The following is a 15075-nucleotide window of genomic DNA, read 5'->3' on the forward strand; positions in this document are numbered from 1 at the left end:
AAACTGCACTCAAACACAGTACAAGGGACCGACAGATACTGAATGAATCCCACACTCATATTCAATACCAGAGACTGACAGATGCAGAATGGATGTCAAACTAAACTTCTTCTTCGGAACTCCCTTGGGAATGAGGATGACTTTCTTCCACTCCAGGGTTGTGGGTCCTTAGGTAACTGAATAGTCCAATTCTTGATCCACACACTCAGCCACAGGTGGGGCAGATGGTGCTTGGTGAAGTGGGTGAATGGGATTCTCCAATTTCCAAATACTCCTTCCACTGTTTGCATTTCGTTGCTTCCTGGGCATGTCGACGAATTTCAAACTGGCTGGCACCTTCGCGGATGCTTCTTCTCCATTTTGGGTGGTCTCAGGCAAGAGATGCCCATGAATCAGTGCAGATGTCACGTTTTTCAGGATGTCTTGAAGGAAATTCTTGTAATGTTTCCTCTGCCCTCCTGGTAGCTTCTTGCCCTGATGGTGTTCAGAGTAGAAAGCTTGTTTTGCGACTCTGGCGTCAGGCATGGGGATGATTTGGCCCATCCAACATAACTGACTAGCCATGACCAGTGTCTGGATACTGGGGATGTTGGCCTGAGAGAGGACACTGATATTGCAGCGCCTGTCCTGCAACTGAATTTGCAGGATCTTGCGGAATCACCACCGGTGATAGCTCTCCAGGGCTTTGAGATGTCTGCTGTACAATATCCATGTTTCTGACACATACAGGAGGGCAGGTAACACTGCAGCCATGTCAACCATGAGCTTGGTGTCTGATTTGAGTTCTTTGTCATCAAACATTCTTTTCCTCAGAGGACTGAAGGCTACGCTGACACACTAGACGTGATGCTGAGTGTCATTGTCGATATCTGCCCTTGGTGACAGGAGGTTCCCAAGGTATGAGCAGTGATCCACATTGCCCAGTGGTTCGCTGTGGATCTTGATAGTCGAGGGGCAGTGTCGGGGAGCAGGCTGGTAGAGGACCTTTGTCTTCTGGATGTTTTGCTTAAGGCCAATTATTTCATACACCTCCGTGAATGCATTGATCAGGGTTTGACGCTTGGCCTCTGAGTGTGCGCATACGCAGGCGTCGTCAGCATACTGCAGCTTGATGACAGAGGTTGGAGTGGCCTTACATCTGGACTGGAGGCAACATAGGTTAAATAGTTTCCCTCTCGTCCTGTAGAGTAGATCTACACATGCAAACTAAAGAACAGCTGATGGGCTGAAAGAACACTGGAACAACAAATACTTGCTGACAGCCACGACATGTGTGGATTCTTCAGCACAGTCAAGACCATTCACGGCCCACGTACCCAAGGACCTACCCTACTGAGAGCAAAAGAATGGAGTGACACTGATCAAGGACAGATAGGCAGTCTGCACTCGTTGCAAGGAGCACTTTGAAGATCTCCTCAATCGTGACTCAGTCCTTGATGTGAGTGCCCTTGACCGCATTCCACAGCATGCTACCCACCGTGCTGTCAGCACAATTCCAGGCTGACAGAGATTGAAAAGGCCATCTGACAGCTAAAAAACAATACGGCCGCTGGCATAGATGGAATTCCCATCAAAATTCTAAAATCTGGCAGAGAAGCACTCTTGACACAAATACATGGTCTCATTTCCCTCATTTGGAAGGAGGAGAGCATGACAGGGGATCTCCGAGACACTGTAATAGTGATCATCTTTAAAGAAGGTGACAAGACTGACTGTGGTAACTACAGAGGGGTATCCCTGCTGTCCGCCACAGGGAAGGCCATCACAAGAGTCCTTCTCAACTGCCTCCTCCCCGTGGTTGAAGAGCTCCTCCTGGAATCACAATGTGGATTCTGTCCATCAAGAAGCACAATGGACATGATCTTCACAGCAAGACAACTCCAAGAAAATGTAGGGAGCAGCAACAACCTTTCTACCTGGTCTTCTCTGACCTGACAAAGGCCTTCGACTCTACCAACCAGGAGGGATTATGGAACGTCCTCAAATTTGGCTGCCCAGAGAAATTCATCATCATCCTCTGACGACTGCATGATGACATGCAAGCTGTAATCCTTCCCAACGGACCTACCATTGACCCAATCCCAATGCAAACTGGGGTCGAGCAAAGCTGTGTCATCGCACCAATGCTCTTTTCCATCATCCTTGCCGCAACACTCCACCTCATCTCCTCACACTCACAGTCCTAGAGTCTGATAGATACAGAATGGATGTCACACTCACGGTACCAGAGACTGACAGATACAGAATGGATATCACACTCACAGTCCTAGAGTCTGATAGATACAGAATGAATCCACACAGCACCGGAGACTTCTTTTCTTCTTCTTTGGCCTCCTTGTCTCGAGAGACAATGGGTAAGCGCCTGGAGCTTGTCAGTGGTTTGTGAAGCAGTGTCTGGAATGGCTATAAAGGCAAATTCTAGAGTGACAGACTCTTCCACAGGTGCTGCAGATAAAATTGGTTGTCGGGGCTGTTGCACAGTTGTCTCTCCCCTTGAGCTTCTGTCTTTTTTCCTGCCAACTGCTATGTTTCTTCGACTCACCATACTTTAGCTCCGCATTTATGGCTGTCCGCCATCTCTGGCGATCACTGGCAACTGACTCCCACGACCTGTGATCAATGTCACAGGACTTCATGTCGTGTTTGCAAACGACTTTAAAGCAGAGACATGGATGGTCGGTGGTTCTGATACCAGTGACGAGGTTGCTGTACAATGTGTCCTTGGGGATCCTGCCATCTTCCATGCGGCTCACATGGCCAATCCATCTCAAGCGCCGCTGGCTCCGTAGGGTGTATGTGCTGGGGATGTTGACCGCCTCAAGGACTTCTGTGTTGGAGATACGGTCCTGCCACCTGATGCCAAGGATTCTCCAGAGGCAGCAAAGATGGAATGAATTGAGACGTCACTCTTGGCTGACGTACGTTGTCCAGGCCTCGCTGCCGTAGAGCAAAGTACTGAGGACACAGGCTTGATATACTTGGACTCTTGTGTTCCGTGTCAGTGTGCCATTTCCCCACACTCACTTGGCCAGTCTGGACATAGCAGTGTTCTCGCACCTACACTGTTTGGGATCTTCTTCTCCCTGCTGCTCTCACATGCGTTCAAGTCTTCAGAAGAAGGAATTTTCCTCCACACAAGATCAGATGGCAGTTTGTTCAACCTTGCCCGTCTAAGAGCGAAGAGCAAAGTACAGAAAGTCTGCATCAGGGATCTCCTCTTTGCTGACGATGCTGCATTAACATCCCACACTGAAGAGTGTCTGCAGAGACTCATTGACAGCATTGCGGCTGCCTGCAACGAATTTGGCCTAACCATCAGCCTCATGAAAACGAACATCATGGGACAGGTCATTATAAATACTCCATCCATCAATATGGGCGAACACGCTCTGGAAGTGGTTCAAGAGTTCACCTATCCAGGCTCAACTATCACCAGTAACCTGTCTCCCGATGCAGAAGTCAACAAGTGCATGGGAAAGGCTTCCACTGCTATGTCCAGACTGGCCAAGAGAGTGTGGGAAAATGGCGCACTGACACGGAACCAGAGACTGAGAGCGACCAAATTACATAAAACACTCAAACACAGTAGCAGAGAGTAAAATAAACGGAATTAATTGCACACTCACATGCAATAGCAGAGACACAACGACACAGAATCAGTCAAAAAAATGTCCTCCCAACAACAGCCAGGGCATTTCCAGGGAGCTCTGCACAGGGAGCGGCTGTTTGACAAGAAACTGGGATTGGGAGAGACTTTGTGAAATATACTTCCTGATTGCAGTAAGGGTGTTTGTGATTGGTTGCAAATATTTATTCTGATTGGATGGCGGAAGACACCAATTAGAGAATTACAAAATAAAACCGTTTTGACATCATTGCCAATCACCCAATCACAATCTTAACTTTCCCCCATCCCTCATTAGCATAGAGCTGTGGGATTGTCTATTTAATCCGCACTCGGAAGGGGTTTGGTTTATTTCTATGTCTGAAATTGAATCAGAAGATGGTTGAGGAGAAGAAGAAAGCAGCTGCTAAGAAGGGCGCCAAGAAAACTGTGAGGAAACCGTCAGCAAAGGGCGGCAAAAGGCGCAGAAAGTCGAGGAAGGAGAGTTACTCCATCTACATCTACAAAGTGATGAAGCAGGTTCACCCCGACACCGGCATCTCCTCCAAGGCCATGAGCATCATGAACTCGTTTGTGAACGATATTTTCGAGCGCATCGCGGGTGAGGCTTCCCGCCTGGCCCATTACAACAAGCGCAGCACCATCAGCTCCCGGGAGATCCAGACCGCCGTGCGCCTGCTGCTGCCCGGGGAGCTGGCCAAACACGCCGTGTCGGAAGGGACAAAGGCGGTGACCAAGTACACCAGCTCCAAGTAAAACTGCACAATGGACTGAAAAACATCCCAAACACAACGGCTCTTTTAAGAGCCACCCACAATCTCTCTGAAAAAGCTACAACATCATCTCTATGGTATCAATTTGTTTTTTTTTATACGAAGAGTCTGAAACTTTCTAATTGCCTTTGTGATATCTGTTTTAACCCCATGGATTCTGGGTGATTCACTTTCACTGTTGAGATCTTTGTGTCTCTACTTAATAATGCCGTGTAAATTAATTACTGATCACTGACCCCATGTGCGCGTTCATTTTCGCTGTTGTACTATTTCATCAATAAGCTGACAGATCAGTTCTCAGTCACTTGTTTCTCTTGTTCAAGCTCGGCCTCAATAATTATTAAGTACATTTTCTAGAAACCCCGCTGTTGTAGGAAACCTCAGTCTCACATTTCAACTCCTGACAGTAAAACACTTTCTCTCCGCTTTTGTCTCCCACAAATAGGTTCAATCTAGAATCAGTGATGCGGTATCTTGACAAAGATTGACCTGAAATGTGTCCGCTTCCAGAATGCTGTGAAAGAGACTTTCTGCCGCCGCTTACAGACTGTTTCAAAAAGGACGGAGAATAGTCCGAGATCAAAGCGCACATGGGCTCAGTGATCAGAAATTAATTTACGCGGCATTATTAAGTAGAGACACAAAGATCTCAGACAGTGAAACTGAATCACCCAGAATCCATGGGGCTAAAAGAGATCAGAAAGGCAATTAGAAATTTCCAGACTCTTCGCATAAAAAAACAAAACAAATCAAAACCCGAGAGATGAAGTTGTAGCTTTTTCAGAGAGATTGTGGGTGGCTCTTAAAAGAGCCGTTGTGTTTGGGATGTTTTTCTGTCCATTGTGCAGTTTTACTTGGAGCTGGTGTACTTGGTCACCGCCTTTGTCCCTTCCGACACGGCGTGCTTGGCCAGCTCCCCGGGCAGCAGCAGGCGCACGGCGGTCTGGATCTCCCGGGAGCTGATGGTTCTGCGCTTGTTGTAATAGGCCAGGCGGGAAGCCTCACCCACGATGCGCCCGAAAATATCGTTCACAAACGAGTTCATGATGCTCATGGCCTTGGAGGAGATGCCGGTGTCGGGGTGAACCTGCTTCATCACTTTGTAGATGTAGATGGAGTAACTCTCCTTCCTCGACTTTCTCCGCCTCTTGCCGCCCTTTGCTGACGGTTTACTCACAGTTTTCTTGGCGCCCTTCTTAGCAGCTGCTTTCTTCTTCTCCTCAACCATCTTCAGATTCAATTTCAGACACAGAAATAAACCAAACCCCTTCCGAGTGCTGATTAAATAGACAATCCCACAGCTCTATGCTAATAAGGGATGGGGGAAAGTAAAGATTGTGATTGGGTGATTGGGAGAGATGTCACAATGGTTTAATATTGTAATACTATAATTGGTGTCCTTCACCATCCAATCACATTCAAACTTTGCAGCCAATCACAAACATTCGTCCTGCAATCAGGAAGTATGTTTCACAAAGACTCTCTCCAGCTGCAGTTTACATTGAAAGAGCAGCTCCCTGTGAATGTTCTGCATGTTGTTCAGAGGACGCTTATTGATGATTCTGTGTCGTTACTATTGCATGTGAGTGTGCAATTAATTCCATTTCTTTTATTCTCTGCTCCTGTGTTTGAGAGTGTTCTGTCTTTCAGCAGTTCTTAGTCTCTTGTGCTGTATGGATTTATTCCGTATTTATTTATTTCGAGATACAGCACTGAAGCAGGCCCTTCGGCCCACCGAGTCTGTGCCGACCAACAACCACCTATTTATACTAACCCCGCAGTAATCCCAAGCTACACACGGGCAATTTACAATGAGCAATTTACCTATCAACCTGCAAGTCTTTGGCAGTAGGAGGAAGCCGGAGCACCCGGCGAAAACCCACGCGGTCACAGGGTTAACTTGCAAACTCCGCACGGGCAGTACCCAGAATCGAACCCGGGTCCCTGGAGCTGTGAGGCTGCAGTGCTAACCACTGCACTACTGTATCTGTCAGACTCTGGTACTGTGTTTGAGTATGACATCCATTCTGTATCTGTCAGTCTCTGTTGCTGTGTTTGAGTGTGAGGAGTTGAGGCGGAGTGTTGCGGCGAGGAAGATGGAAAAGAGCGTTGGTGCGATGACACAGACTTAGTTGACCCCAGTTTGCATTGGGATTGGGTCAGTGGTAGGTCCGTTGGGAAGGATTACAGCTTGCATGTCATCATGCAGTCGTTGGAGGTTGGTGACGAATTTTTCCGGCAGCCAAATTTGAGGAGGACGTTCCATAATCCCTCCTGGTTGGTAGAGTCGAAGGCCTTTGTCAGGTCAGAGAAGACCAGGTAGAAAGGTTGCTGCTGCTCCCTACATTTTCTTGGCGTTGTCTTGCTGTGAAGATCATGTCCATTGTGTCTCTTGATGGACAGAATCCACATTGTGATTCCAGTAGGAGATCTTCAGCCACGGGGAAGAGACAGTTGAGAAGGACTCTTGTGATGACCTTCCCTGTAGTGAAGAGCTGGGATACCCCTCTGTCATTACCACAGTCGGTCTTGTCACCATTTTTGGTGATGATCACAATGACAGCATCTCAGTGATCCCTGGCGTGCTCTCGTCCTTCCAGCTGAGGGAAATGAGACCATGTATTTGTGTTAAGTGTTCTTCTCTGTCGTATTTTAGATTTTCAGAGGGAATTCCATCGATGCCGGTGGCCTTTATTTTTTTTTACCTGTTAGATTGCCTTTTCAATTTCTGTTGGGCTGGAATTGTGCTGACGTCATGGTGGGTAACATGCTGTGGAATGTGGCACTTGCATCAAGGATTGAGTTGCGATTGAGAAGATCTTCAAAGTGCTACTTCCAACGAGTGCTGACTGCCTCTCTGACCTTGATCAGTGTCACTCCATTCTTTACTCTCAGTAGTGTAGGTCCTTGGTAATTTGGGCCATAAATGGTCTTGACGGTGCTGAAGAATCCACACATGTCGTGGCTGTCAGCAAGTTGCTGTATTTCCTGCACTCTTTCAGCCCATCAGCTGTTCCTTAGTTCGTGTAAGCAGATCTACTCTACAGGACGAGTGGGAAACTATTGAAACTACATTGCCTGCAGTCCTGAAGCAAGGCCACTCCAACATCTGTCATCGGGCTGCAGTGTGCTGACAATGCTTGCATATGCGCACACTCAGAGGCCAAGCTTCAAACCCTCATCGATTGCATTCATGGAGGCGTATGAAAGAATTGGCTTGAAGCAAAACATCCGGAAAGCTAAGGTCCTCTGCCAGCCTGCTCCCCGACACTGCCCCCAACTATTCAGATCCACGGCGAATCACTGGACAATGTGGATCACTGCTCATACCTTGGGAACCTCCTGTCACCAAGGGCAGATATCGACAATGACACTCAGGAGCGCTTCCAGAAAGCCATGTGGCCCATAAATCTTGCTCTGCCATTCAATAAGATCATGCCTGTTCTGATTGAGGACTTAATTCCACTTTCCTGCCTGTGCCCATTGACCAATGACTCCCTTGTACATCAAAAAATCTGTCTATCACAGCCTTGAATATATTCAATGACCCAGCCTCCACAGTCCTCTGGAGAACAGAATTCAAAAGATGAGCAACCCTCTGACAGAAGAAATTCCTCCTCATCTCTTTCTTGAATGGGAGACCACTTATCTTGAAACTGTGGCCCATAATTCTACATTCCCCCACAAGGAGAAACATCTTCCCAGCATCTACCTGTCCAGCCCACTGAGAATCTTATAGGTTTCAATAAGATCTCCTCTCAATCTTCTAAACTCCAGCGGGTAGAGGCCCAATCTGCTCAACTTTTTCTCACAAGTCAACCCTTCATCCCAGTAATCAGCCTAGTGAACATTCTTTGAACTGATTCCAATACAAGTATATCCCTCCTTAAGTAAGGAGACCAAAACTGTATGAAGTACTTTAGTTGGGATGCCACTAATGCCCTGTACAGTTGCAGCAAAACTTCCCTACTTTTATACTCCATTCCCCTGGCTAGAAATTCCAACATTCCATTTGCATTCCTAATTACTTGCTGTACCTTCATGCTAACTTTTCTGTAGTTCATGTACCTGGCACCCAGATCCCTCAGTGCAGCAGCATTCTGCAGTCTGTCTCTATGTAAGTAATATTCTGTTTTTCTATTCTTCCTGCCAAAGTAGACAATCTCACATTTTCCTATATTATACTCCATCTGCCAAACTTTTGCCCACTGACTTAACCTATCTATATCTCTTTGCAGACACTTTATGTCCTCCTCACAGCTTTCTTTCCTACCTATCTTTGTACCATCCATAAATTTGGCAACAGTACACTCGGTCCCTTCATGCAATTATTATAATAGATCATAAATAGTTGAGGCACCAGCACTGGTCCCTGTGACAATCCATTAGTTACAGTTTGCCAATCTGAAAATGCCCCATTTGTCCCCACTCTCTGTTTCCTGTGAGTTAGCCAATCCTATATCGCTGTGTGTGTAGTAGTCAGTTTGTATCCATCAGTGTCTGGTACGCTATGTGAGTTTTGGACTCTTTCTTACTCTCTCACTGCTATTTTTTGTGTGTTAGGTTGCTTTAGATGACTCAGGCTGAAGTACTGTGAGTGAGTGCAGCAATCAACCTCCATCTTTCAGCATCTGGCACTGGGCATGTGTTTCAGCATCACTCTCTATCTGTCAGTATCTGGTACTCTGTGTGAGTGTGGGATTCATTGTATAATCTTCCGTCCCTGGGACTGATGGCAAGTCTGGATTTATTCTCCATAAAATGTCAGCACAGCAACAGGCCACTGATGTGGTAGGTTTTAAGCAGACAATATATTTGAGGTTTTGCTTAGTATTAAATATCTGTCACTGTGAACACAATAGTGAAAGATAATGTATCCTACAATCTGATACAGGATTGGTGTGCAAGTGTAACTCAGGCTGTACTGATCAATTTGATCAGTGCCATTCAGTCTGAGTGAGTATCTTGGACTTGCATGTAAAATGAGCTCAGTCTGGAATTGTACAGTATCTTCCATCTGCCACTGTACGAGGTTTCAGGACTGCTATGTAATTTAGAGCTCAGACTATACTGATCAAATTTATAATGTATCTTTTAGTTTCACAATCCGGATGAGTTTTAAACTGGCATCTGAGTTTGGATCTCAGGTTATACGATATTTCAGAATCTCTCAATCTGATTATGGACTTGAGTCTAATGTATATGTCTGGAAACATGATGGGAATTAATACTGATAATAAACTCATAACCTGTGTAAATATTGGGCTGGTATTTAACTTGAATCTCAGAGTACATTATTGAGGTTAATTCTGTAACTTTGAAACAGGAACAACGTGTCAGTTCTCTGTGTGTTTAATTTGTAGCTGAGGTTGCACTTTTGTGGGATTGACACACTGATAATTTGATAGTGGGTGAGAATTTGGACTGGGATTTATGTATCTACCTGTCAGTGGTAATGAGTTGGGGTGACATGGAAACAACGTCTGTCTTTCCTGCTCTATTTGATTGATGGATTGAAAATGTGTCTCTGGAACTATTTCTGCTGTCTGCGACTGTGGAACTGATGACCTGTCTGTGTCTCTGCGCTTTGCGAGTTATAATGTACGTATTGTTTGTGAGAAGGAGCTGGTGACACTCTTCCTTGTAACTTGGGTGGAGGAAATAGCCCATTTACTCTGGTTCATTCAATCATTTCCCTGTTTGAACAAAAGTATGTTTGTAACTAAAAAACAGGTGAGATCAAAGATATAGAGTTTTAATGAATTTAATCTCTCAAATAATAATCATTATGGATACCCGCAAAAGAACCACCGCAACACAAATATTGTCAGTGTTTCACTCCACTACAATAAGTTTCTTCCCATTCTGTCTCCATCCCCTTGTCCACACACAACCGGAGAATGGCCTCTCCACTCACTCCATGTTCCGAGACCAGTTCCAGATCCACTCCGCCTGCCCCTGAACTTGCCCCGGACTCGATGCTGATCTCTGAGTCTTTCTGCGGACATGCTCGCAAAGCGATGTGCTGCTGGAAGGAGGCTGCTGTTTGCTCCCTTCCCCCAGGACCGGGATCTCTCCATTCGCGGCTGTTTTAAACCATTTTCTTCCGCTCACAGGCAGTGCTGGGGGAGGGGAGCGCAGGCCCAGATTTCTGCAGCACTTCAGCCAGAAACGTGGAAAACTTCCGGCACAGATTGAGTCCATTCGGCCCATCAGGTCCGCGCCAGCGGAATGAGAGGGATATAGCCTGTTCCCACAGTTTATTGTTATTGGACAGTGAAGTGTGGAAACAGAAGCGGACAGTCAGGATGTGGGCACCAGGTGAGAAGTGTGAAGGACACATTTTAAACAGCGGCTGTTTGGTTTCATTTGAACTGTTAGACCATGGGAGCGGGAACAGGAAATCTGACCTGTGTAAAAGTCCCTGCTCCGTTGGTCAGTCCCATTCATGGCCCAGTGGATTGTTTCTGGATGTTATTTAATTGTTGTAAAATGGCCAAAGCCCCTGGTATGCAGTTGCTGGGGGCTGCAGGACTGCAGTGGTATCAGACACTGACTCTGTTTGTATTCCTCGGTTTCCTTTGTGATTGTTCACAATGATTATTCATTGAAAAATTGTTTTGGTCTCTCTTGTAACTTCCACCACATCTCTTCCTGAATTATAATAAATACTTTTTCTTTCTACAGGCAATACTTGAGGAAGCTGAATAAATGTAGTGATTCCTCGACACAAGGGGAAATGCAGCCAGCTCCTCACACACAGTAAGTGCAGTATCACTCACAGAGAGCAGAGACATCAATTCCACAATCACCGACAGCAGAAGTAGTCAGAACATAAAAACACACAAAATAGGAGCAGGAGTAGATCATGTGGCCCGTGGAGCCTGCTCCGCCATTCAGTACCATCATGGATGATCTTAGGCTTCAATTCCACTTTACCGCCTGCTCGCCTTATCCCCTGATTCACTGAGAGATCAAAAATCTGTCTATCGCAGCTTTACATGTATTCAATGATGGAGCATCCACAATCCTCTGGAGTAGAAAATTCCAAAGTTTCACAACCCTTTGAGTGAAGTAATTTCTCCTCATCTCAGTCCTAAATGATCAGCCCCTTATCGTGGGACTGTGTCCCCATGTTTTAGATTCTCTGACCAGCAGAAACAATCTCTCAGTGTCTGCCCTATCCAGCCCCTTCGGAATTATATATGTTTCAATGAGATCACCTCTCATTCTTCTAAACTCCAGAGTATAGGCCCAATTTACTCAGCCTCTCATCATAGGACAATCCCCTCATCCCAGGGACTAATTTAGTGAACATTTGCTGCACCGCCTCCAATGCACTTTTTTTTTTTAATTTCCAAAATATACTTCATTCATAAACATCTGTAAAATTTACATTGCCAGACAGTTTCCAAACAGCACCAAAAAATACAAACATTGCAAGGGAGATCAGTTTCCTTCAATACTGTCATGAGTTTCTTCCCAACCCTTCCGTTTCACAATTGCCATGTCAATTACAGTTTTACATTTACAGCAATTGAGAATATTAATGATACAGTTCGAGGGGTTTCCCATGGATCCAGCCCCTCAGTCCAGCTTGGTGGGGGAACCTTACACTGTGGTCTTTCCCCATTGAGCCTTTGCTGTGGCTGCCCCAAGCTTTAGTGCGTCCCTCAGCACGTAGTCCTGGACCTTGGAATGTGCCAGTCTGCAACATTCGGTGGTGGACAACTCTTTGCGCTGGAAGACCAGCAAGTTTCGGGCAGACCAAAGGGCGTCTTTCACCGAATTGATCGTCCTCCAGCAGCAGTTGATGTTTGTCTCGGTGTGCGTCCCTGGGAACAGCCCGTAGAGCACAGACTCCTGTGTTGCAGAGCTGCTTGGGATGAACCTTGACAAAAACCGCTGCATCTCTTTCCACACCTGCTTTGAAAAGGCACATTCCAGGAGGAGGTGGGCGACCGTCTCTTCCCCACCACAGCCAACGCGGGGGCATTGTGCGGAGGGGGCGAGACTTCGGGTGTGCATGAAGGATCTGACGGGGAGGGCCCTTCTCACCACCAGCCAAGCTACGTCTTGGTGCTTGTTTGAAAGTTCTGGTATATCCTTTCTTATGTGTGCAGACTCAAACTTCACACTGTATTCCAGATGTGGTCTCACCGAAATCCGGTACAATTGTAACTCACTTCTTTTTTGCTGTATTCTAATCCCCTCGCATTAAAGGCCAACACGCCATTTGCCTTCCTAATTGCTTGTTGTACCTGCATGCTAACTTTCTGTATTCCTTGGACAAGTACACTCAAGTCTCTTTGAACACCAACAGTTACAAGTTTCACACCTTTTATCAAATATTCTACTTTTCTATTCTTATGACCAAAGTGAAGAACTTCACACTTCCCTACATTATACTCCATCTACCATCTTCTTGCCCACTCACTGAACTTGTCTATATCTCTTTGCAGCCTCTCTATGTCCTCCCACAGCTTCCCTTTCCACCTACCTTTGTATCATCAGCAAACTTAGATACATTACTCTCTGTCTCTTCATTTAAGTCATTAATTTAGATTGTAAATAGCTGAGACCCCAGCACTTATCCTTGCGACACTCCGTTATTCACTGCCTGCCAATCTGTTTATACCCATTCTTTGCTTCCTGTCCATTAACCAATCCTCTATCCATGCTAATATATTACCCACAATTCCATGAGTCCCTTATCTTCTCTATTAACCTTTTATGTAGCACCTTATTGAATGCCTTTTGGAAATCCAGGAACACGACTAGTTTCCCTTTACCCTGCTAGTTACATCCTCAAAAAACTCTCATAAATTTGTCAATCAAGATTTCCCTTCAGGAAAATCATGTTGACTTGTTTGAATGCTTTTCTCAGTGCATTGTTCAGACTTCCTGCATTTTCCCAAGGACTGATATTAGGCTAACTGACCTGTAGTTCACAGTTTTCTCTCTCCCTCCTTTCCTGAAAAGCATTGTAACATTTGCCAACTTCCAATCTGATGGAAATTTTCTGACCCCCTCCCACACCCACTGCAATATTACACGGAACGGCGGTGGGGAGAAACAGCCTGTCTGCCCCAGGCCAATCAAGGCCCTTAATTGGCCAATTAACAGCCACTTATGGGCCTCCTCTCTCTGCTGCAGGTATTTTATCCTCGGTTGGGTTGGGGGCGGGGAGGCAGTGTGGCAAAGGCACCAAGAACACTGCCTGATAAAACCAGGCGTCTTTCTTGCGAGCTGCGGGGGGTCCTCCTGATTAGGCACCCTGTTCCCCATGGAGGGCCACCCTCAAAGCTCCAACCGCCCCGATTGGGCACCTCCGGACCCTGTACCTGACCCCCCCCCCCCCCCCCCCATTGCCTCAGACTTAAAGGTAACATTATATATTCTATCAGAACAGACTGAATGACAGATAACATAGCACTCCACTAAACTATAGTGTTAGAGTGACAGATATTGTCTCAGTTATTTATTGCAGCCTGAGCTACACATTATATGCTAATCTAAAATCACATACAGTTTCAGACTGAGATACAGTATTTATTCCATAAATGCAAAATGAGCTATATGTTCCACAGGAGTTCATACTATTGAACAAGCCTGGGCTCTTTTCTCTGAGTGGTCACCTAATAGAAGCATTTAATAATATGAAGGGTTTTGTGAGGGTAGAGGTAGAGATGTTTCCCACTTGTGGTGGAGTCCGAAGCTGTCGATATGAAATAGTCAATAATAAATTAAATAAATAACTCAGGGGAAACTTCTTTACCCTGCTTTGACAGCACTTGAGCTGCTGAACATTGTTACATTTAACGTCAAGCTAAATGATTAAATGAGGCAGAAACAATTTGAGAGATTTGCTGATAGGATTAGATGAAGTAGGGTTGGAGTAACCTCATTGGAACTACCAGCACTTGGGCAGAAAAGCCTGTCACTGTGCTGTAAATACTATGTAATTCTGTGTCGAGTGAATCCAGAATGACAAACTAACCCAGAGATTAATGGCTACTGAATGCATCCCACACACAGGCAGTACCAGAGACTGACAGATACTGAACAAAACCCACACTCACAGGCAGTACCAGAGACTGACAGATGCTGAACAAAACTCACACTCACAGGAAGTACCAGAGACTGTCAGATACTGAACAAAACACACACTCACAGGCAGTACCAGAGACTGACAGATACTGAAAATAACCTACACTCACAGACAGTACCAGAGACTGACAGAGACTGAACAAAACCCACACTCACAGGCAGTACCAGAGACTGACAGATACTGAACAAAACCCACACTCACAGGAAGTATCAGAGACTGACAGATACTGAACAAAATCCACACTCACAGGCAGTACCAGAGACTGACAGATACTGAACATAACCTACACTCACAGGCAGTGCCAGAGACTGACAGACATTGAACATAACCTACACTCACAGGCAGTACCAGAAACTGAAAATATTGAACAAAAAGTACACACGCGGACAGTACCTGAGACTGACAGATATTGAACAAAACACACACGCACAGGCAGTACCAGAGACTGACAGATGTTATGTTCATCCCAAATTCACAACAGAAACAATAACTGAGAGATCCAACAGAAATCCAACACTTACATATAATATCAGTGACCTAAAGGTACAGAATTAATCGCACTCTTA

At 45.7% G+C, this 15075-nt stretch overlaps 2 protein-coding genes across 2 annotated transcripts in view; one reads left to right on the forward strand and one right to left on the reverse strand.

Annotated features, from left to right (window-relative positions):
* Nucleotides 1-4003: 4003 nt before the first annotated feature.
* Nucleotides 4004-4381, forward strand: LOC137364990 (histone H2B 1/2-like). Its single transcript, XM_068027863.1, has one exon. The coding sequence runs from the start codon at nt 4004-4006 to the stop codon at nt 4379-4381; it is 378 nt and encodes a 125-aa protein (XP_067883964.1).
* An 864-nt stretch (nt 4382-5245) lies between these two features.
* Nucleotides 5246-15075, reverse strand: part of LOC137364975 (histone H2B-like) — a 35973-nt gene continuing 26143 nt past the window's right edge. The window contains exon 3 of the mRNA XM_068027847.1: nt 5246-5590. Coding sequence (XP_067883948.1) covers nt 5249-5590 — 342 coding nt within the window. The 3' untranslated portion in view covers nt 5246-5248. The remainder of the gene's footprint in view (nt 5591-15075) is intronic.

Source organism: Heterodontus francisci, unplaced genomic scaffold (assembly GCF_036365525.1).
Source record: "Heterodontus francisci isolate sHetFra1 unplaced genomic scaffold, sHetFra1.hap1 HAP1_SCAFFOLD_43, whole genome shotgun sequence".
In the NCBI taxonomy this organism is placed as follows: Eukaryota; Metazoa; Chordata; class Chondrichthyes; order Heterodontiformes; family Heterodontidae; genus Heterodontus; species Heterodontus francisci.